Genomic DNA, 24,689 nt, shown 5'->3' with positions numbered 1-24,689 from the left:
GAGGGGACTTGCGGAGCGTGACCCGGGGCCCAGCTGGGCCACCAGGATCGGAGTGCCGACAAAAGAGCCCGGCACTCGAGAAGTGCCTGGCTCATGGAGCGCAGCCGGCATTCCGCGGGGGTGGATGGGGGCTGCTCAGGAGGCCAGGGACAGCAACGGAGGCAGGCGCTGGCAGGCGGCCAGCAACAAAAATGGCTGCCCGACACCTCGCCTTTAATTAGCACCACCCCGGCTGCAGGTAGGCCCCCCTGACCCCGTCGGACATAGTGTCCGGCGGTATGTCGGGATGCTACCGAAGATCGCGGCCGGAGCGCTGCGCAGGGGGGCGCTAACAGTTACCGCCGCCGCTAACCTCCCGCTGAATTTCGCAGGAGGTATTGGCAGCACGGCGCCCAGGCGCTAGTTGCTTTGCGCCCCGTTAGCTCCCTAATGGGAGGCGCAAAGCAACCGAATTTTTCCGCCATAGTCTCGACACTGGCCATGTCCAGTCATTGCAGGGCAACGGTTAACAAAGCAAACAGAATGCTGAATGATATTGCAAATCTGTAGAGTTTAAATTTAAGATCAGCATACTGAAGCTGCATAGTGCCCTGGTGAGTCTGCATCTTGAATATCATATTCAGTGTTGGTCACCATGGCACAAGAGAGACATCCAAGTTCTGGAAGCGGTGGAGAGAAGGGTCATGAAGCTAATCCCTAATATTGGAAGACTGAGTAATAAGGAAAGCCGACTCTTCAGCTTTGAAAGGAAGCAACTGAGAAAGGACTTTCTCAGAGGAGATGGTAAGGTTAATCCCAAGCGCTATTTCAAGTTAAATCACAACTGCGGGACAAGGAGACATACTCCTTACAAGCTGGGAAAAGGCAAATTCAGGAGTGACGTCAAGAAGCACTTCTTCACACAATTAATGATTAATAGGGTAGTTGAAGCACAAAATCTGGAGTCATTCAATGTGGTAATGGGGGTCATACGTTTCTATGGGAGGATGAGCTGGCTGGCTAAATGGTCTCTATCACTTGTACTTGTTTTTGTGTAACAGCCTACAGTAACCAATTAAACATTTATTACTGGGGAGGTAAGATCAAGTGTAGTCTTTAAGTGAAATGGGATTAGAGGGCAAGAGATAATTGGATCAGGGCTTCCCTCCTCCTCTTAGGCAGTCCCTCGGAACCGAGGATGACTTGCTTCCACATTAAAAATGAGCTTGCAGGTGACTGATGAGTCCAATGCAGGACCTACAGTCTCTGTCACAGGTGGGGCAGACAGTGGTTGAAGGGGCGGGTGGGTGGGGTGCTTGGGTTGACGTGCGCTCCTTGCGCTGCCTGCGCTTGGCTTCCGCTTGCTCCCGGCGAAGAGACTCGAGGTGTTCGGCGCCTTCCCGGATGCTTCTCCTCCACTTTGTGCGGTCTTGGGCCAGGGATTCCCAGGTGTCGGTGGGGATGTTACACTTTTTCAAGGAGGCTTTGAGGGTGTCCTTGAAGCGTTTCCTCTGCCCACCTGGGGCTCTCTTGCCGTGCCGGAGCTCCGAGTAGAGCGCTTGTTTTGGGAGTCTCGTATCGGGCATGCGGACAATGTGACCCGTCCATCGGAGCTGATTGAGCGTCCTTATAGAAAGAAATTAAACACAGATTAAGATATTTAACCCATTACTGGAATACCTGGGGGTGGGGGGGGGGTATAGGTTCTTTCACTTGCTAGCTCCTGTTCATCACCATCTGCACGAAGAGGCCTTATTTCAAAAGTGAAGATGCAGTGCCAGTAACAATCTCTTTTCAGTAACATTGCATGCCCTACAGGAAGTCAATGTTTCCCATCACCTCTCTTCTCTCCATAGTTGCACTGTTTATCAGGTGGCACCAAAGCAGTTTTGAAGTTTCTTGTCAAGCCACAATTCATTGGCTGAGGGTCGCTTTTTGTACTTGGTGGGAGGTGCACAGTCATTGTTACCTTAGGATTGCAATTTCTTTCAGATGAGTGGGCCAGTTATTTATGATTAAGATAGCCTTTCTCTTCTGTTTTGCCACGCCGCTGCCCCATTCTGGACCCACTCTGTAGAAAATGTTGCGGTCATCCAATCTTTTTGTTGCTTTAGTATGATGATGGTTGACATGAATCAGTCATTCATGAAAGAAAGACTTATGAAATAATACTGGGCGGCCTGCTGGTGGCGCTGTCCAGGGAGAGTATAAATACTCGGGCATGGGCCCAGCTTGCGCAGGACATTCTTAACAGGAACTAGTGAAGGACACAACTAGACCTCCATGTTGTAAAACAGTTGATTAAAGCTTTGTTTAACGCTTAGACCAAGTGCCTAGTAGTTTTCTTATGTCAATGGTATTCTGTGGTTTTGCACATTTACCAATATGCATTAGAGGCCTTTACTCTCCATTCGTGCTGTTTGTGGATTTTCCCATCTGAACTTTGCTCCCCTTTGACACCAGGGCCTAGAAATTCAGTTAGGGGCGCCCAGCTCGCCTGGGCGCCGGAATTACCGCTGCGCGTGGAGCCACTTGCGCCAGCGGGAAATTCACTTTCAGCGCCCCAAGTGGAAGCCGGCCGCTAAACAAGGGTTTCGGCGCCCCGCTCGGGGCGCTGAAACTGAATATCGGCGTGCAAAGTGCCGCAGCGCCAGCCGCTGCGGCACGGCAGCCTGCGGTACTGCAGGCCTTCCTCTCAGCCTTAAGGGGGAGGTGCCTGCAACAGCACAATCCCCGCTCGCGAGTGCCGGCAAATGAACCCGGCACCAAGGAGAAGCGCCGGGCTCTCTGGAAACAGCCGGCAATGCCGCGGGGGGGGGGGGCTGGTGAAGGAGGCCGGGGATGGAGGTGCGGGCAGGCGGCCGCCGAAAAAGCGGCCGGCCGCACCTCCACCTTAACTCGCCCCACTACCGGCACAGGTAGGCCCCGTGTACCGGTCGCTGTTTGCGGCCGGCGCGGGGGAGGCGGCAGCAACCAAATATGGCCAGCGGGGCGATAGCGGGGCGCTGCGCACACCGATGACGTCATCGGTGGCGGCGCAGCGCTACTGGCTAACGCCGCCATTAGCGCCCCGCTAAATATCGCGGTAGGTTTGCACAGTGGCGCAAAAGCCCTCTTTGGGTGCAAACTGCTGGCGCAGGCCACTGAATTTCTAGGCCCAGGTGCTTTGCTTGGTTGCAAGTTGGTAAAACAGGCCAAACTCATCTAGACATTTTTAATGCAAAAAAGACAAAGCTGCAGACCACCAGGTCAGTACAAGAAGGAAGATCACTTGTTCTATGAAGAGATTAGAAGCATTTATAAAAGCAGAAACGTTGGGTGACTTGAAGCAACCTTGTAAGAGTGAGTAAATGTAATATATGACCCAGTGCTTAAGGGAAGCCATGTGAGGCAGTGCACATCTTGAGCTGGTAGTGGTAAGTGACCCAGATAATATACAAAAGTGGAAGTCATGGCACCTTACAGAATGGCGACTACAGAATGATTGGGTTTGAGGTGATGCAAGGTTCAGAAATACCAAGGATCAGGAGCCAGCTACATAATCTTAAAGGCCTAACTGCAGAGGAATGAGGAAACAAGGTGATTGGATGAAGATTACTCAACAATTTTAAAGGCAATATAATAAATACATACCCAGAGTCAGCAAGCTCAGACTAAGCAATGAGTCATAGAGTCATAACGGCACAGAAGGAGGCCATTCGGCCCATTGAGTCTGTGCCGGCTCTCTAGTGCAATCCAGTCAGTCCCATTCCCCCGCTCTATCCCGTAGCCCTGCAAGTTTATTTCCCTCAAGTGCCTATCCAGTCTCCCCTTGAAAACATTGAGTGTCTCCGCTTCCACCATTTCCGTTGGCAGCGAGTTCCAGGTCCTCACCACTCGCTACATAAAAAAGTTTTTCCTCACATCTCCCCTGTATCTCTTGCCCAAAACCTTAAATCTGTGTCCTCTAGTCCTTGTACCATCAACTAGTGGGAACAACCTTTCCCTGTCTAGCCTATCCAAACCCGCCATAATCTTGTACACCTCTATCAAATCACCCCTCAACCAATTTGCTCTAATGAAAACAAATCCAGCTTCTCCAACCTGTCCTTGTAGCTAAGATCCCCCATCCCTGGAACCATTCCGGTAAATCTCCTCTGCACCCTCTCAAGTGCCTTCACATCCTTCCTAAAGTGTGGTGACCAGAACTCGACGCAATACTACAGTTGTGGCCTAACCAGCGCTTTATAAAGGTTCAGCATAACTTCTCTACTTTTGTACTCAATACCTCTATTTATGAAGCCCAAGATCCCATATGCTTTGCTAACCACTCTCTCAATATGTCCCACCACTTTCAGGGACCTATGCACATTAACTCCCAGGTCCCTCTGTCCCTGCACACTCTTTAAAACTGTGTATAATGAGTTAATGAATTAAACAGAAGTGAATTAAAGAAGAAAAACAAACTGTACAAATCCTGCAGGGAGAAAGGTGAAGGGCTCACTGTGTAAATCTAGGTATGTGCAGGGACATGTTAAAAGGTTGTTAAAGGGTAAAGACATACCAGGAAAAAACAATGGTTGCAGACATAAAACATATCCATAATTTTTTTCAGTACTTTAAGTGGACAGTCAGAGAAGAGGTGAACATGACCTGCCCCATAAAGCTGTGATGCCCTATGCACCACGATATAGACACACCTGGAGCCATGTAATCTCCTGGGAGAGGCAAAAAAAGATAGAAAAACCCAGGCCAATTGGGGACATAAAATCTGGAAAATTCCTATCCGACCCCTTTAGGAGATCGCAACTAATCCAGGAAATCACATAGACCCTGATATCTATTATAAGGTCCCGAGGTGATCCCCGCCCCAGCCAGAAACACGTCCGGCTCTCTCTTGAAGGAATACAGCACACCACCATTCACCGCATCAGCTGGCCATCTCTTCCACAGATTCACTCTTCCCTGGGAAAAGAAAAAACTAACATCCAACCTAGTTCTGCCGTTATATAACTTGTAAGCGTAACTCCTAGTCCTCCCTAATCTATCCTGTTGAAATAATTGGTCCACGTAAACACAGTGTAGTCCCTTCATTATTTTATAAACCGCAATCAAATCACTTCCCCCCACCCCCTGCCCCGATTCTGCGCTTTTCTAAAGAATACAGACCCAGCTCTTTGAGCCTATCTGGGTAACTAAGGTTAAAGATGGAAACAGGGTTGAAACAGTGAATGAGCACAAGATAGTGAATATTCTGAATGATTACTTCCTTCGGCTATTCACAAAGAATAACTTATTATAAGGTTTTTTTTATATGTGGTGCTGTGCCAAGATTTTCACAGTGCCAGTACCAAAAGCACTGTATAATACTTCCTCTGCCAACCAGATCTTGTAAATTTTCATCACTACAAATGAGGCAGTTACCATTTTAACATTGGTTTTACTGAATTCAGCCAATGGTTCAATCTGTAAATGAACTAGATGCTGTGGAAATGAGCCATCGAAGATCCTAAGTTTGAAGGGTCTGTGCTGAGTTAACTGATCTCAGTGATCCAAGTTGGTTTCAGTATTCCTCGAATTTAAAATTCTCATCCTTGTGTTCAAATCCCTCCATGGCCTCGCCCCTTCCTATCTCTGTAACCTCCTCCAGCCCTGCAGCCATCCAAGAACTCTTCATGCCCATGCCTCCAATTCTGGCCTCTTGTACATCCCCGATTTCCTTCACCCTACCATTGGCGGCCGTGCCTTCAGGTACCTAGGTCCTAAGTTCTGGAATTACCTCCCTAAACCTCTGTACCTCTCCTCCTTTAAGACACTTCTTAAAACCTGCCTCTTTGAACAAGCTTTTGGTTAGCTTGTCCTAATATCTCCATATGTGGCTCAGTGTCAGATTTTTTCTGATAACGCTCCTGTGAAGTGTCTTGGGTCATTTTACTATGTTAAAGGCACTATATAAATGCAAGTTGTTGTTGTTGGGGTAGGAGGGAAAAATTCGTGGCCAGTGTGAAGACTTTTTTTTATCTGCACAGAAGGCCACCTTCGAATTTTCTGCCGATGGAAAGGGAATGATAGGACATTCGATGGGGACAGTACAAGAGAGTGATAAATCACACTCCACACCTGTTGTTCCCTCCTGCATTGTGGCTCATGCGCTAACTACATGATGAAAGCTGCACAAACAATGGCAATTCTGCATTGGCAAGGCCAGCATAATGACATAGAAAACATAGAAACATGGAAAAATAGGAGCAGGAGTAGGCCATTTGGCCCTTTGAGCCTGCTCCGCCATTAAATATGATCATGGCTGATCCTCTATCTCAATACCATATTCCCGCTCTCTCCCCATACACCTTGATGCCTTTTGTATCTAGAAATCTATCTATCTCCTTCTTAAATATATTCAGTGACTTGGCCTCCACAGCCTTCTGTGGTAGAGAATTCCACAGGTTCACCTCATCTCAGTCCTAAATGTCCTACCCCGTATCCTGAGACTGTGACCCCTCGTTTTAGACCCCCCAGCCAGGGGAAACATCCTCCCTGCATCCAGTCTGTCTAGCCCGGTCAGAATTTTATACGTTTCAATGAGATCCCCTCTCATTCTTCTAAACTCTAGTGAATACAGGGCTAGTCGACCCAATCTCTCCTCATACGACAGTCCTGCCATCCCAGGAATCTGTCTGGTGAACCTTCGCTGCACTCCCTCTATGGCAAATATATCCTTTCTTAAGTAGGAAGACCAAAACTGCACACAGTACTCCAGGTGTGGTCTCACCAAGGCCCTGTATAACTGTAGTAAGACATCCTTGCTCCTGTACTCAAATCCTCTTGCAACGAAGGCCAACATACCATTTGCCTTCCTACCTGCTTGCTGCACCTGCATGTTTGCTTTCAGTGACTGGTGTACAAGGACACCCAGGTCCCTCTGTACATCAACAACTGTACATGACAGTGATAAATATTCAAATCCTTAGTCTAGTGTTGTCTTTTTCTTTCTACTATATATACTTATAAATTAATTAAAGATAAGGAAGAATCCTACAAAAGAAACTGTGGGGTCTGGGATTTTTCATGCATTTATATTGGCAACATTTACTAAATAACTTTGGGCAGTCTGAACCCAAGGGTGTGGACGTAACATGAAAATACCTATAATTTTTAAATTTGAGGGACAAAAAGTACCTCCGACCAGTGTTAGAAGAGGGTTAAATGTGTGTGATCTTACTTCTAATTTACTCCTCAAATCAATAGAGTTCACCACATTGAACATCAGATGTCACAGATATAATTAAGTATACAATAATTAAACATATGCTAAACCAAAGAAACCTCGTGAGTTTAGTCGGAGGACTCAATCGCATTAATGTTCCGAGCTCGTTATATAGGCTGAAAACCTTTGAATCCTACGTCTCTGTTCCAATACCCACTTTTTAGATCTTTTCTTTACCCCTTCTATGTGACAATGCACACGTTTCTGCGTTACCAATACAACTCCATACAAAGGAAATTTTAATGAGCTTCTTCCCTTGTTACTTGTCAATAACTTTAACTGGAACAAGTTATTTTTCCATAGACATAATTTTTAGTTGATCCACTCAAAGTTTGGCGTTCTGCCATCTGTTTGGAAGCTCTTTGCTGGTCAGTATTTCAGGTCGTTCCAAGCAGCTGAAAATCTGAAACTCCCCTACTTTGTTATACATAGATACATACATAGAAGATAGGAGCAGGAGTAGGCCATTCGGCCCTTCGTGCCTGCTCCGCCATTCGATGAGATCATGGCTGATCCTTTAATTCAGTATCCCGTCCCCGCCTTCTCTCCGTAACCCTTAACCCCTTTTGCCCGTAGAAATATATCTAATTCCCTCTTAAATATATTTAATGAGCTGGCGTACACTGCCCTCTGTGGCAATGAGTTCCACAGGTTCACCACTCTCTGAGTGAAGAAATTCCCCCTCATCTCTGTCCTAAATGGTTTAGCCCTTATCCTTAAATTATGTCCTCTAGTTCTGTTCTCACCCGCCAAGGGAAACATTCCTTCTGCATCCAGTCTGTCTAGACCTGTCAGAATTTTATACACTTCTATGAGGTCCCCTCTCAATCTTCTAAACTCCAGTGTGTACATCCCTAAACTACATAGTCTCTCCTCATAGGTCATTCCCGCCATTCCTGGTATCAGCCTGGTGAATCGCCGCTGCACCCCCTCCATGGCAAGAACATCCTTCCTCAGATGAGGCGACCAAAACTGTACACAGTACTCGAGGTGTGGTCTCACCAGTGCCCTGTACAGCTGCAGCAAGGTATCCCTGTTCCTGTATTCTAACCCTTTTGCTATGAAGGCCAGCATACCGTTTGCCTTCTTGACCGCCTGTTGCACCTGCATGCTCGCCTTCAGTGACTGGTGTACAAGAACACCCAGGTCTCTCTGTACTTCCCCCTCTCCCAATCTATTGCCATTTAAATAATAATTTGCCCTCCCGTTCCTGCACCCAAGGTGGATAACTTCGCACTTGTCCACATTATAGTGCATCTGCCATTTATCCGCCCAATCGCCCAGTCTGTCCAAATCGCTCTGGAGCTTCCTGGTCTCTTCCTCTGAGCCCACCCCCCCTCCTAGTTTAGTGTCGTCTGCAAATTTGGAAATGCTGCATCCGACTCCCTGATCCAGGTCATTAATGTAAATTGTGAACAGCTGGGGGCCCAGGACAGATCCCTGTGGTACCCCACTTGTTACTGCCTGCCATTCAGAAAATGAGCCGTTTATTCCAACTCTCTGTTTTCTATCTGACAACCAGTTCCCTATCCACGCCAAAACTTTCCCCTTTATCCCATGAGCCTCAATTTTCCATGCTAATCTTTTATGTGGGACCTTATCGAAGGCCTTTTGGAAGTCCAGGTACACCACATCTACTGGCTCTCCCCCATCTATTAGATACATAGATACATAGAAGATAGGAGCAGGAGTAGGCCATTCGGCCCTTCGTGCCTGCTCCGCCATTCGATGAGATCATGGCTGATCCTTTAATTCAGTATCCCGTCCCCGCCTTCTCTCCGTAACCCTTAACCCCTTTTGCCCGTAGAAATATATCTAATTCCCTCTTAAATATATTTAATGAGCTGGCGTACACTGCCCTCTGTGGCAATGAGTTCCACAGGTTCACCACTCTCTGAGTGAAGAAATTCCCCCTCATCTCTGTCCTAAATGGTTTAGCCCTTATCCTTAAATTATGTCCTCTAGTTCTGTTCTCACCCGCCAAGGGAAACATTCCTTCTGCATCCAGTCTGTCTAGACCTGTCAGAATTTTATACACTTCTATGAGGTCCCCTCTCAATCTTCTAAACTCCAGTGTGTACATCCCTAAACTACATAGTCTCTCCTCATAGGTCATTCCCGCCATTCCTGGTATCAGCCTGGTGAATCGCCGCTGCACCCCCTCCATGGCAAGAACATCCTTCCTCAGATGAGGCGACCAAAACTGTACACAGTACTCGAGGTGTGGTCTCACCAGTGCCCTGTACAGCTGCAGCAAGGTATCCCTGTTCCTGTATTCTAACCCTTTTGCTATGAAGGCCAGCATACCGTTTGCCTTCTTGACCGCCTGTTGCACCTGCATGCTCGCCTTCAGTGACTGGTGTACAAGAACACCCAGGTCTCTCTGTACTTCCCCCTCTCCCAATCTATTGCCATTTAAATAATAATTTGCCCTCCCGTTCCTGCACCCAAGGTGGATAACTTCGCACTTGTCCACATTATAGTGCATCTGCCATTTATCCGCCCAATCGCCCAGTCTGTCCAAATCGCTCTGGAGCTTCCTGGTCTCTTCCTCTGAGCCCACCCCCCCTCCTAGTTTAGTGTCGTCTGCAAATTTGGAAATGCTGCATCCGACTCCCTGATCCAGGTCATTAATGTAAATTGTGAACAGCTGGGGGCCCAGGACAGATCCCTGTGGTACCCCACTTGTTACTGCCTGCCATTCAGAAAATGAGCCGTTTATTCCAACTCTCTGTTTTCTATCTGACAGCCAGTTCCCTATCCACGCCAAAACTTTCCCCTTTATCCCATGAGCCTCAATTTTCCATGCTAATCTTTTATGTGGGACCTTATCGAAGGCCTTTTGGAAGTCCAGGTACACCACATCTACTGGCTCTCCCCCATCTATTCTACCAGTTACTCCCTCAAAAAATTCCAATAGATTAGTCAAGCACGATTTACCCTTTGTAAATCCATGTTGACTCTGTCCTATCCTGTCCCCATTTGCTAAGTGCTCCGCTATTTCATCCTTAATGATGGACTCCAGCATTTTGCCCACAACTGATGTAAGGCTTACAGGTCTGTAATTACCTGCTTTTTCCCTACCCCCCTTTTTGAATAGTGGGGTAACGTTAGCTACCCTCCAATCCATCGGCACTGTTCCCGAGTCTAATGAATTCTGAAAAATCATCCTTAGTGCATCCGCTATCTCTAGGGCCACCTCCTTCAGTACCCTAGGATGCATGTTATCAGGCCCTGGGGATTTGTCCACCTTCAATCCCTTTAGCTTCCTTAACACCATATCCTTAGAGATATTGATTTGCGTCAGTTCCTCCTTTGCCAATGTCCCTATTTTTCCCGATATCCCAGGGAGGTTTTTTGTGTCTTCCTTCGTAAAGACTGACCCAAAGTATGCATTTAGTTGATCTGCCATTTCCTTATTTCCCATTATATATTCCCCCGTATCTGACTGCAATGGACCAACTTTGGTTTTCACCAGTCTTTTCCTTTTGATATACTTATAAAAGCTTTTGGAGTTAGTTTTTATATTTTCCGCCAGCTTGTTTTCGTAAGCTATTTTGCCCCTCTTGATTATGCCCTTTGCCCTCCTTTGCTCTATCTTAAACTGTTCCCAATCTTCCGCTCTGGCGCTTTTTTTGGCTATTTTATACGCCCTATCTTTGGATTTTATGCTGTCTCTAATTTCCCCTGTTATCCACGGTTGAGTCACCTTTTTAGATTTCCTTTTATGCCAGATTGGTATAAACAATTTTTGCAATTTTGTCATTCTATCTTTAAATGTTTGCCATTGTTTATCTACCTCCAGTCCTCCCAGGAACGTTGTCCAATCAGACCTACTCAGTTCCCGTCTCATGGCATCATAATTCCCCTTGTTTAAATTCAGGACCTTAGTCTCTGAGTCAATTTCTTCGCTCTCCATTTCGAGTGAGAAATCGATCATGTTATGATCGCTCTGACCCAAGGGTCCCCGTACAACAAGATTACTGATTAGTCCCTTCTCATTGCACAGTACCCAGTCCAATATAGCCTGTTCCCGAGTTGGTTCCTCGACATATTGATCCAGATAACCACCCCTCAAACACTCAAGGAATTCCTCCTCCTCATTATTTTTACTGATTAGGCTAGTCCAATCTATATGTAAGTTAAAGTCACCTATGATGACAGCTGTGCTCTTATTGCACGCTTCTCTAATTTCCCTCGTGATGCCCTCCCTAACCTCTATTTTACTATTTGGAGGCCTATATACCACTCCTATTAATGTTTTTCGCCCCTCGCTATTTCTTAGCTCCACCCATATAGATTCTGTATTAACTGAGTTAATATCCTTCCTTTCAATTGCATTTATCCCCTCTTTTACTAGCAATGCTACCCCTCCTCCCTTTCTTTTTTGTCGATCCTTCCTAAATACTGAATACCCCTGTATGTTAAGCTCCCAGCCCTGCTCACCCTGCAACCATGTTTCCGTAATCCCAATTAGGTCATAATTATTAACCTCTATTTCCACAGCTAATTCATCTACCTTGTTCCTGATGCTTCTCGCATTAAGGTATAAAACCCTCAGGCTTTTTTTATGCTCACATTTTTTATGAATTAGTTTGGCCCTTTGTTTTTTGTTCCTCACCCTTTTATCATTTATTTCTGTCTGCCTTTCACTTTCCTCTATTTCACTACATAGGTTTCTAGCCCCCTGCCATACTAGTTTAAATGCTCCCGAACTGCTTTATCAAAAATTACCCCGAGAACATCAGTTCCATCTCTGCACAGGTGTAGACCGTCCCTTTTGTATAGGTCACACCTACCACAAAACTGGTTCCAATGCCTCAAAAATTTAAAACCCTCCCTCTTACACCACTGCTCAAGCCACGTATTTAGCCTAACTATCCTGTTCTCTGTACTCTTACTAGCACGTGGCACTGGTAGTAATCCAGAGATTACTACCTTCGAGGTCCTACTTTTTAGCTTGGCTCCTAACTCCCGAAATTCTACTTGTAGGACCTCTTCCCTTTTTTTAGCTACGTCGTTGGTACCAACATGTATCACGACAACTGGCTGTTCCCCCTCCCCCTCCAGAATGTTCTGCACCCGCGCCGAGACATCCTTGACCCTTGCACCAGGGAGGCAACATACCATCCATAGTTTCACTCTCGTTGCTGTTCCACCAAGTGAAACTTCTAGTTATAAATCTGTACCATTCCAGACCAATGTCCTGCTTCTGTAAATGATGATGTATTTGCAGATGTATCCTTCTGCAGAACGAACTTGTTATCAACTGATTCAAGTTCTCTGCAGTATGCCCTGAAATATCTTTAATGAGGTTTATTGTCTAAACTGACCATTGCTTTAAGTAGGAAGAATAGAAAAGCAAAATATTATTTAAATGGAGAGAGACGACAGAATGCTGCGGTACGGAAGGATCTGGGGGTCCTCGTACATGAAACACAAAAGGTTAACATGCAGGTACAGCAAGTAATTAGGAAGGCAAATGGAATGTTGGTCTTTATTGCTAGGGGGTTGGAGTATAAAAGTAGGGAAGTCTTGCTACAACTGTACAGGGCGTTGGTGAGGCCACACCTGGAGTACTGCGTACAGTTTTGGTCACCTTATTTAAGGAGGGATATACTTGCATTGGAGGCTGTTCAGAGAAGGTTCACTAGGCTGATTCCTGAGATGAAGGGGTTGACTTATAAGGAAAGGTTGAGCAGGTTGGGCCTATATTCATTAAAGTCTAGAAGAATGAGAGGTGACCTTATTGAAACATATAAGACTCTGAGGGGGCTTGACAGGGTAGATGCCGAGAGGATGTTTCCCCTCATGGGGGAATCTAGAACTAGGGGGCATAGTTTCAGAATAAGGGGATCGTCCATTTTAGATGGAGATGAGAAGGAATTTCTTCTCTCAGAGGGTCGTGAATCTTTGGCATTCTCTACCCCGGAGAGCTGTGGAGGCAGAGTCAGTGAATATATTCAAGGCGGAGATAGACAGATATTTGAGCTACAGGGGAGTCAAGGGTTATGGGGAAAAGGCAGGAAATTGGAGTTGAGGCCAAGATCAGATCAGCCATGATCTCATTGAATGGCGGAGCAGGCTCGAGGGGCCAAATGGCCTACTCCTGCTCCTATTTCTTATGTTCTGCAGGGTGACAATGCCTGGGAATTAAACATACCAGGTTATTTAACGATCAGGAAGGACAGGCAGGAAGGAAGGGGAGGTGGGGTGGCTATGTTAATAAAGGAAGGAATCACTGTAATACAGAGAAATGATATTGGGTCAAAAGATCAGGATAATGAAACAGTTTGGGTGGAGGTAAGGAATAATAAGGGGAAAAAAACACTAGTGGGTGTAGTCTATAGGCCTCCGAACAGTGGCAACTCTGTTGGACGGAGTATCAATCAGGAAATAGTTGAGGCTTGTAATAAGGGAACATCTATAATTATGGGGGATTTTAACTATCATATTAATTGGACAAATCAAATTGGGCAGGGCTGCCTTGAGGATGAGTTCATTGAGTGTATTAGGGATGGGTTTCTTGAGCAGTATGTAACTGAACCGACCAGGGGGCAAGCAACCTTAGATCTGGTCCTGTGTAACGAGACAGGATTAATTAAAAATGTCCTAGTAAAGGATCCCCTTGGAATGAGTGACCATAACATGGTTGAATTCCATATTCAATTAGAGGGTGAGAAGGTTGGATCTCAAACAAGCGTGCTAAGCTTGAATAAAGGAGACTATGAAGGTATGAGAGCGGAATTGAGTAGAGTGGATTGGGAAAATAGATTAAAGGGTAAGACGATACATGATCAGTGGTGTACATTTAAGGAGTTATTTTACAACTTCCAAAAAAAATATATTCCACTGAGAAGAAAAGGGTGTAAAAGAAAAGACAGCCATCCGTGGCTAAGTAAAGAAATTAAGGATAGTATTCGACTAAAAACAAGGGCATATAAGGTAGCCAAATCTAGTGGGAGGATTGGGAAAACTTTAAAAGACAGCAAAAAATAACAAAAAGATTGATTAAGAAAGGGAAGATAGATTATGAAAGTAAATTAGCAAAAAATATAAAAACAGATAGTAAGAGTTTTTATAGTTATACTAGCTGGGGGTAGCCCGGCTTTGCCAGGGCTGTTTTGGGCCGGGCGGTTTAAATCGAGTGCCAGGCTTTGGGGTCTCTCTGTGTCCCTCTGTGAATCTGCTGCCGGGCAACATTTTAAATCGAGTACCAGGCTTTCAGGCCCTGTCTGTCTGTCCCTCTGTGAATCTGCTGCCGGGCAACATTTCTACCTTTTAATACCTTGAAAGATGAAAGTGAAAGTACTTATAAAACGTTTTTGGTAAATCTTATGTTATTTTTAAAAGAGATACTAACTTTTTCAAAGCTGGATAGAGTAGTTTGAGCTGGAAGCTGAAGTAATGGCAGTGAAACAATGGCTGCCAGATCCCTGAGATGAAAACGATTAGTCCCGCCCACACACACACACCGATTGGCCAACCATCAGGGGACCGTACTGTAGGATTGGTCAATCGTGACGGCACAGGATTGGTCGAACCTTGACGTCAGTCAATCAATGCTAGCAGATAATGAGTTTAATTTTGAAGGTTTTTGCATAAGGCGCGAACAATTTTCGTCCGACCAAAAAGTAAATACACTTACGAGCGTCCCGGAAGCGTAAGCTTTCTTCGAAGGTAACGCGTGCGTAGGTACGCTCTATAACTTTCGAGCGCATAGCCGGACAGATGCACACGTGAGGACAGACAGAAGGACAGACAGAAGGACAGACAGATAGACAGACAGATCGATTCCTTTATATATATAGATAAAAAGAAAAAGGGTGGCTAAAGTAAATGTTGGTCCCTTAGAGGATGAGACCGGGAAATTAATGGTGGGAAATATGGAGGTGGCAAAAACACTGAATGATTATTTTACATCAGTCTTTACAGTAGAAGACACTAAGAATATCCCAACACTGGACAAATAGGGGGCTATAGGGGGGGAGGAGCTAAACACGATCAAAATCACTAAGGAAGTGGTACTCGGTAAAATAATGGGACTCAAGGCGGATAAATCACCTGGACCTGATGGCTTACATCCTAGGGTCTTGAGGGAAGTGGCGGTAGGGATTGTGGATGCATTGGTAATAATTTTCCAAAACTCCCCGGACTCGGCAAAGGTCCCGGCAGACTGGAAAACTGCTAATGTAACACCCTTATTTAAAAAGGGCAGTAGACAGAGTGTAACATATCAAAGTTTGCAGATGATACTAAGATGGGAGGGAAAGTAGTGATTGAGGAGGACATAAAAAACCTGCAAGGGGACATAGACAGGCTAAGTAAGTGGGCAGAGATTTGGCAGATGGAATACAATACTGGAAAGTGTGAGGTTATGCACTTTGGCAGGAAAAATCGTAGAGCAAGTTATTATCTTAATGGCAAGAAACTGGAAAGTACTGAAGTACAAAGGGATCTGGGGGTCCTGGTGCACGAAACTCAAAAGGTTAGTATGCAGGTGCAGCAAGTGATTAAGAAGGCCAATGGAATGTTGGCTTTCATTGCTAGGGGGATAGAATATAAAAATAGGGAGGTATTGCTTCAGTTGTACAAGGTATTGGTGAGACCGCACCTGGAATACTGCGTACAGTTTTGGTGTCCATACTTAAGAAAGGACATACTTGCTCTCGAGTCAGTACAAAGAAGGTTCACTCGGTTAATCCCGGGGATGAGGGGATGGACATATGAGGAGAGGTTGAGTAGATTGGGACTCTACTCATTGGAGTTCAGAAGAATGAGAGGCGATCTTATTGAAACATATAAGATTGTGAAGGGGTTGGATCGGGTGGATGCGGGGAAGATGTTCCCAATGATGGGTGAAACTGGAACTAGGGCATAGTCTTAGAATAAGGGGCTGCTCTTTCAAAACTGAGATGAGGAGGAACTACTTCACTCAGAGGGTGGTAGGTCCATGGAATGTGCTGCCCCAAAAAGCTGTAGAAGCTACATCATTACATACATTTAAAACAGAAATAGACAGTTTCCTAGAAGTAAAGGGAATTAAGGGTTACGGGGAGCGGGCAGGAATTTGGACATGAGTCTAGGCTCGGATCGGTCATGGCCCTGTGGGTAGCGGAGCGGGCCCAGGGGCCGTGTAGCCTGATCCTGCTCCTATTTCGTGTGTCTAATTCTGTTAGATTCAGGAGATGGTTCTGTGATAGTGGATTGGCGGTTAGGATCAGATCAGCCATGATCTTATTGAATGGCGGAGCAGGCTCGAGGGGCCGATTGGCCTACTCCTGCTCCTATTTCTTATGTTCTTATGTTCTTATGTTTAAGGTTAGTCTTAATTCAACAGTTCAGTGGTCACTGCATCTAAATTGACTTGTACTTCTTCACTTCACAAGCAAAAGCTAAAGGTTGCTATGACTACAATAGGAAGAGAAATCAACAACAGTGTACTCTTTTGATTGGGTGGTTAAGCAAATAGACTGTAACTAATATAACTTTAAAAGAACCTTAACAAATTCAATTAAAATTGTGTTGGCCGGGGGGATGATGCTTTCCAATCCCCACGGCGCCCACCGATTGCGGAAGGCCTCAAGCGTGCCGGCGGACACTGCATGCTCCATCTCCAGGGCCACCTCAATAGCAGTGTAATATTAGCAGACTTCAGGACAGTCTGATTAACCCTTTCCTTACACCAGTGTGATTTCCACCCACCCCCCACCAGATACATTAGCTGTGTTTCAGACCCCAGACAGTAAGCAACACCACAAAAGATCAACTAATGTATTTCAAATAGTTTTTAACTGCATTTATAATGATGAAATAAAACTGATCGTACAGTGCTTTCAGTGATTGTTTCACGGTTTATTGAAATAGGAATGGGATGTTCTGCAGTGCAATTGAGCCAAAAACACACTGCTGGCAGAAAAGGTTTTCAACATGGATTTAAACTTTATATGTGTCGCCAAGACTCCGTGGTACACATCTACACAACCCATTGGCCCAGAAATTCGGGTCAGGGGCTTCCGCGGGTGCAAGCCCCCGACCTGCACTTACCTTGCGCGCCGGCCGTTGAGCTGTAGGGCCCCGTGGAATTCCGATCCTGGGCCTGCTCCAGCTGCCGGCGCGCAGTGCTTGCGTATCCCAGGGGCGCAGTTAGTTCAATGCATCCCCTGGGACCACGTGGGCCATGGGGAGCCATGGGAATGCTCCATTCATAAGTCTGACAGGAAGACCTGTCAAAAGTTAGAAATACTACGGCCCCATAACATCAATAAATCTTCAAATACATTTTTTTTTTAAATCACATTTTTTAAATAAACTATAAATTACATGAAGTAACTATTTTAAACAATAATTTAAATTTTTGAAAAAAATAATTTTATTTTCTAACGGGGCTAAAAATAAACTTACCTTTCTTTAAAGTATTTAAAAATAATAAACCTGTGGAAAAATGTTTTAATTTTAATTAATTCACCACTTACCTTGTAAAAAGCAGGCCTTACGCCTGCTTTTTATATGTCTAACATCTGCAGACTTACCCTCCCGGGAAAACCTGTAAAAAAAAAATGAAGTTCGATGCGCACGCGCAGCCTCTCCCGTGCACGCGTTCGACCTCTGAACTCCTGCTTTCAGGGGAACGGAAGTGCTGGTTTCCCGCGCATGCGCAGTGCATGCAGGAAACCGGCACTTCCATTGGGCTTATGGGTGAGCACCCCGTGCGTACTCACCCGTGGAGACCCGAATTTCTGGGCCATTATGTTTTATCTGCAGTTTATATTGTGTGAATCAGGTTCAAGATATGTACTAACAACAGAAAACGCTGGAAAAGAAACTCAGCAGGCCAGGCAGCATCCGTGGAGAGAGAAACAGAGTTAACGTTTCAGGTCGAAGACCTTTCGTCTAATTTGCTATTGTATCAAGATATGTACTGTCTTGTTACATTTCAGATGTATTAACTATGAAGTCTATTTGCTTTTTTTAAATTGTTCTGAAGTAAGTATAATTTTTAAACCCGAACAGACATCCAGCCCAGCTTCCTGTAGTTCTCCAGGATTTTCTCAAACCTTGCTGAATAAAGCACTGGACACAGACAGTGGAATTCTAAGGTACCATCTATCTATATATATAAACGGATACATCTGTCTGTCTGTCTGTCTGTCCTTCGGTGTGCGTCTGTCCGGCTATACACTCGAAAGTTATAGAGCGTACCTACACGTGCATTACGTCAAAAGAAAGCTTACCATTCCAAAACGGTCGTAAGCGTATTTACATTTCGGCCGGACAAAAATTGCGCCCGCGGTATCCAAAAAACGTTCAAAATTCCACTCATTAGCATCTCATTATCCACTCATTAGCGATAGAGTGATGTCGAGGTCGACCAATCGTACGCCGGGTTCCTAGCGCGTGCGGGCGGGCCCTCCTACAGTCGAGTGACGGGACGATTGACCAATCCTACGCTTTGGTGACCTGACGGTCGACCAATCAGTGCGTGTGTGGGCGGGCCTTATCGTTCTGAACCGAGGTGAGTAGCCGCCATCTTGCTTCCATTCTTTTTCCCGCTTTCTGCGTCTTTCTTTTCAAATATACATTTCCAGCAAAAAAAAAAGTTGCTTTTAAAACACAAATTGTTTTTTAAAAAAGTTAATTAATTTGTACATCTTTTCTCTAACCTCTATAATTTTCCTACCTTTCACCGTTTTTGTAGGCCTCGAAGCCTCGGCCTCTCCTCCGCACCCACGCCCGAGCTAGGCACCTCCCGGCCCCAGTCAACAAGCGGCCCCCGATCGCCGCCATCTTTGTGAAGGCTGGAGGGCCGGGCCTCAGCCGAGCGTCGTTACCGCCGCCATCTTAGTAAAGGCGGGTGGGGCAGGAGTCAGCGCGCGCGACTTGAGTCCGGCCGGGCCTCACGTGGTAGGTTGCGCGGCGGCGTCTCTATCTCTGCTCTTGAAGCTGGCTCGGGCGGGGGGGCAGGGTCTCTCTCTCTGCTCTTGAAGCCGGCTCGGGCGGGGCTCGGGAGATCGGGCCTCCGGAGATCGGGGGGGGGCGAGCCTCGGGAGATCGGGGGGGCGAGCCTCGGAGATCGGGGGGGGTGGGTGGGGGGGGCGAGCCTCGGGAGATCGGGGGGCGGGGCTCGGGAGATCGGGGGGGGCGGGGCTCGGGAGATCGGGGGGCGGGGCTCGGGAGATCGGGGGGGGGCGAGCCTCGGGAGATCGGGGGTGGGCGGGGCTCGGGAGATCGGGGGGGCGTGGATCGGGGGGGGCGGGGCTCGGGAGATCGGGGGGGCGGGGCTCGGGAGATTGCGGGGGGCGAGCCTCGGGAGGAGATCGGGGGGGGAGCCTCGGGAGATCGTGGGGGCGGGGCTCGGGAGATCGGGGGCGGGGCTCGGGATATCGGGGGCCGGGGCTCGGGAGATCGGGCCTCGTGAGATCGGGCCTCGGGAGGGCGGGGCTCGGGACATCGGGGTGCGGGGCTCGGGACATTGGGGGGCAGGGCTCGGGGACTCCCCCCCCTCCCTCCCTCCCCTCTCCCCCCTTCCCCCCTCCCCTCTCCCCCTTCCCCCCCTCCCCTCCCCCTTCCCCCCTCCCCTCCGCTCCCCCTCCCCTCCTCTCCCCCTCCTCCCCCCCTCCCCCTCCGTTCCCTCCCCTCCCCTCCCCCCCTCCTCCCTCCCCCCCTCTTCCCCCCTCTTCCCCCCCTCCCCTTCCCCCCCTCTTCCCCCCCTTCCCCCCTCTTCCCCCACCCTCCCCCCTCTCTTCCCCCACCTTCCCCCCAGTCGCTCTCTCTCTTCCCCCGTCGCTCTCTCTCTTCACCCAGTCGCTCTCTCTCTTCCCCCCAGTCGCTCTCTCTCTTCCTCCCAGTCGCTCGCTCTCTTCTCCCAGTTGCTCTCGCTCTTCCCCCCAGTCACTCTCTTCCCCCAGTCGCTCTCTCTCTTCCCCGCAGTCGCTCTCCCTCTTCCCCCCCCAGTCGCTCTCTTTCTTCCCCCCCAGTCGCTCTCTCTCTTCCCCCAGTCGCTCTCTCTCTTCCCCCCAGTCGCTCTCTCTCATCCCCCCCCCAGTCGCTCTCTCTCTTCCCCCCCGTCGCTCTCTCTCTTCCCCCCAGTTGCTCTCTCTCTTCCCCCGCAGTCGCTCTCTCCTTCCCCCCCAGTCGCTCTCTCTCTTCCCCCCAGTCGCTCTCTCTCTCCCCCAGTCGCTCTCTCCCCCCGTCGCTCTTTCTCTTCCCCCCCCAGTCGCTCTCTCTCTTCCCCCCCCCAGTCGCTCTCTCTCTTCCCCCCCAGTCGCTCTCTCTCTTCCTCCCCCCAGTCGCTCTCTCTCTCTCTCTTCCAACAACAACATGCCCTCAAAAGACCCTCGGCACCACCGGGCACTTCAGCTAGTATTATATAAATAACTAATTGTTATGCTAGTTTACCTGGAGTCAAATGTAAATCTTTTGTTTTGACTTAAGGTAGCAGATCAAGAGGACTTAAGTTGCGAGGAGATAGATTTAAATGTGATACAAGGAAACATTTCTATGACAAAAATGTACCTTTTGTCCGTATTGAATCTTTAATTTGTATTTTATATTGCTCAACGCAGTTAGTAAGGGGTTAACACCGCCCCCCGAGATCACACAAAGCATTTATCAACGGAAAAGCTATCAGCTCAAATCATTTTGGCTGCACGGATTCCACAGGTGCGAGTTACTGTGAACAACACAATGAGTTGTCTTTAGAATAAATGGTTTAATTGACCAGAGCCATTGCATTTAATCAGAAACATCATTGCCATTGCCTAGCAGGGGAACTGGCCCAGAGTGAGTCAACAGCAAGTAAATTGTTTTTACGTTCCAGCGCAAGCTAATGAGATTCTCAGGAAGTTTCAGCAAAACTCGCCGAGCGAAGCTCAGCATAAATGTTGCCGTAATTTGCTGGTTACTCCATTTCAGAAGATTCCAGGCCCACGCTCCAACCATTCATGTGCGATCAGGTGGATTTAAGAGATCCGATGGCACTATTCGAAGGAGAGCAGAGAATTCTCCCAGTGTCCCGGGCAATATCCCCCTCTCACCCAAAACCACTGAAAACAGATGAACTGGTCGTTCATCTCATTTGTTGCTTGTGGGACCTTGCGAAATGCAAAAATCAGCTGCCACATTGGCCCACGTAACAGTGATTGCGCTTCGAAAGTAACCAATTGATCGTGAAGTGCTTTGGGGCATCCTACGAATGTGATAATGCGCAATATAAATGCAAATTATTTCTCATGGAAACAGCTCAGATTTCACACGGGTGAGGAACCTTGCCCAGTGCCCGCTCATGTCAGAAAGAGCCTGAAATAAAAGCAGCCATTACATGTGGACAAGGTCGCTCACCGCCAACAAATACTAGGAAAATTTATGCTCCTACTTTTATTTAAGGAAAATCCAAATTATACCTTTTTAAAAATACTGGATAAATATGCATTAATAATCCACTGATTACCACATTTGGCAGCGTTCCCATTATAGCCTGTGTTGTCCGCAAGTCCATACTTCTCACTTACTATAACCTATACCCTCTTTATAACATGGCTATCAGTAGGGAAAACAGAAAGGCAGAGTATTATTTAAATGGTGATAGATTGGGAAATGTTGATGTACTAAAGGACCTGGGTGTCCTTGTACACCAGTCACTAAAACCAAACATGCAGGTGCAGCAAAGTTAGGAAGGCAAATGGTATGTTGGCCTTCATTGCAAGAGGATTTGAGTACAGGAGCAAGGATGTCTTACTACAGTTATACAGGGCCTTGGTCAGACCACACCTGGAGTACTGTGTGCAGTTTTGGTCTCCTTACTTAAGAAAGGATATACTTGCCATAGAGGGAGTGCAGCGAAGGTTCACCAGACTGATTCCTGGGATGGCAGGACTGTCGTATGAGGAGAGATTGGTTCGACTAGGCCTGTATTCACTAGAGTTTAGAAGAATGAGAGGGGATCTCATTGAAATGTATAAAATTCTGACAGGGCTAGACAGACTGGATGCAGGGAGGATGTTTTCCCTGGCTGGGGGGGTTCTAGAATGAGGGGTCACAGTCTCAGGATACGGGGTAGGACATTTAGGACTGAGATGAGGAGAAATGTCTTCACTCAGAGGGTGGTGAACCTGTGGAATTCTCTACCACAGAAGGCTGTGGAGGCCAAGTCACTGAATATATTTAAGAAGGAGATAAATAGATTTCTAGACACAAAAAGCATCAAGGGGTATGGGGAGAGAGCGGGAATATGGTATTGAGATAGAGGATCAGCCGTGATCATATTGAATGGCGGACCAGGCTCGAAGGGCCGAAAGGCCTACTCCTGCTGCTATTTTTCTATATATCTATGTTTCTACATGGACGTTACTGTGCAGAGTGGGTGTAGTTGCAGTAAGTGGAAAGTATCACTTTGGCAGCATGTAGTGAATATATATCTCAAAACACCTGTGTTTCGTTTGACGATAGTTACACACTTTAATAAAGCACTATTTTATGACCTGCGCTCAATATTGACTAGGATTGGTTTCCAACCGGCAAGTGCTGTTAGGTGCAGTTTGGGACAGACCCATGTTAAAAATGAAACACATTTTTCAAGAAACCTCCATGGTTACAGAGCTGATATACTGCTATCACTAAAACACTCAGTACCTACTTTGCAAGAATGATGCATTAGTCAAACATTAGTATGTTTTTAATATCAGATAAAAGCTTGTTATAATTCACACTCTACCAACCTTAGCAAAATATTACCAACATGTCCAGGTGAGTTGTAGGTTTTATTTTTCTTTGTGTACATGATACAGTCTTTTAAATATTTTGACAAGGAAGTTGTTGAAGATCTTATTTATTTCAGTTCCTGCAGTAGTAAATCGAGTTCTGAAATTTACAATATGGGAAAAGAAATATTCTCACCAGTAGCTTTGGAAGATATTTGTGCAACTCATCGATATGGAAGACAGTCTGAGTGGAACCTGAAATTAAGTTTATTGGAGTCTGAAAGCAGAAGATGTGCCCTTACTGACAGTTTTAAAACTGCTTGCTGTGCCTTAAAAGAACAACATGAACGAATAAGCAAGAAGAATATGGAAGTGGTCAATCACAGCGCAATCATTGACAAGATGATCTTAAAGCAAAAGGTACACCAAAATCATGTTAACGTAACTCTGCATTCATTCAATTATTATTTACTATAAAAACATATATACCTTTTTGGGGGCATACATGAAGTAGGTGAGAGGGGAAGAGAGCAGGCTGAGTGTCATTTGAAACATTAACTACTGGTGAAAGCAGCTGGTTACATCCGTCTCTGTTCGTGTACACATCTGCCTCTGTCCATGTACACATCTGCCTCTCTGTCCATGTACACATCTGCCTCTCTGTCCATGTACACATCAGCCTCTCTGTCCATGTACACATCTGCCTCTGTCCATGTACACATCTGCCTCTCTGTCCATGTACACATCTGCCTCTCTGTCCATGTACACATCTGCCTCTCTGTCCATGTACACATCTGCCTCTGTCCATGTACACATCTGCCTCTCTGTCCATGTACACAACTGCCTCTGTCCATGTACACATCTGCCTCTCTGTCCATGTACACATCAGCCTCTCTGTCCATGTACACATCAGCCCCTCTGTCCATGTACACATCTGCCTCTCTGTCCGTGTACACATCTGCCTCTCTGTCCGTGTACACATCAGCCTGTCCACCCGTGTACACATCTGTCTCTCTGTCCGTGTATACATCAGCCTGTCTGCCTGTGTATACACCAGCCTGTCTGCTTGTGTACACATCTGCCTGTGTATACATCAGCCTGTCTGCCTGTGTACACATCTGTCTGTTTGCCCGTGTATACATCTGCCTGTCTGCCCGTGTACACATCTGCCTGTCTGCCCGTGTATACATTGGTCTGTTTGCCCATGTACACATCTGCCTGTCTGCCCGTGTACACATCTGCCTGTCTGTCTGTGTATACATCTGCCTGTCTGTCCATGTATACATCAGCCTGTCTGCCTGTGTACACATCAGCCTGTCTGTCTGTGTATACATCTGCCTGTCTGCCTGTGTATACATCTATCTGTCTGTCCGTGTATACATCTGCCTGTCTGCCCGTGTACACATCTGCCTGTCTGCCCGTGTATACATTGGTCTGTTTGCCCATGTACACATCAGCCTGTCTGCCCGTGTACACATCAGCCTGTCTGTCCATGTATGCATCAGCCTGTCTGCCCGTGTACACATCAGCCTGTCTGTCCGTGTATACATCAGCCTGTCTGCCCGTGTACACATCAGCCTGTCTGCCCGTGTACACATCAGCCTGTCTGTCCGTGTACACATCAGCCTGTCTGCCCGTGTACACATCAGCCTGTCTGCCCGTGTACACATCAGCCTGTCTGCCCGTGTACACATCAGCCTGTCTGCCCGTGTACACATCAGCCTGTCTGCCCGTGTACACATCAGCCTGTCTGCCCGTGTACACAT

At 46.9% G+C, this 24,689-nt stretch overlaps 1 protein-coding gene across 3 annotated transcripts in view; it reads left to right on the top strand.

Moving 5' to 3' along the window:
• Nucleotides 1-24,689, top strand: part of LOC147122604 (homeodomain-only protein-like) — a 174,556-nt gene that overhangs the window by 1,914 nt on the left and 147,953 nt on the right. For all 3 annotated transcript variants that reach the window (XR_015080951.1, XM_086007569.1, XM_086007521.1), the window contains exons 2-3: nt 18,239-18,324; nt 23,061-23,343. Coding sequence is in view for 2 of the 3 variants with exons in the window: in XM_086007569.1 (XP_085863695.1) it covers nt 18,239-18,324; nt 23,061-23,343 (369 nt within the window). In the remaining variant the exon portion in view is untranslated. The remainder of the gene's footprint in view (nt 1-18,238; nt 18,325-23,060; nt 23,344-24,689) is intronic.

This window comes from Somniosus microcephalus, chromosome 2 (genome assembly GCF_052327205.1).
Source record: "Somniosus microcephalus isolate GS21.2 chromosome 2, FLI_Smic_1.0, whole genome shotgun sequence".
Taxonomy (NCBI): Eukaryota; Metazoa; Chordata; class Chondrichthyes; order Squaliformes; family Somniosidae; genus Somniosus; species Somniosus microcephalus.
The sequence above is the reverse complement of the archived record's forward strand: the minus strand, read 5'-3'. Positions and strand labels throughout refer to the sequence as shown.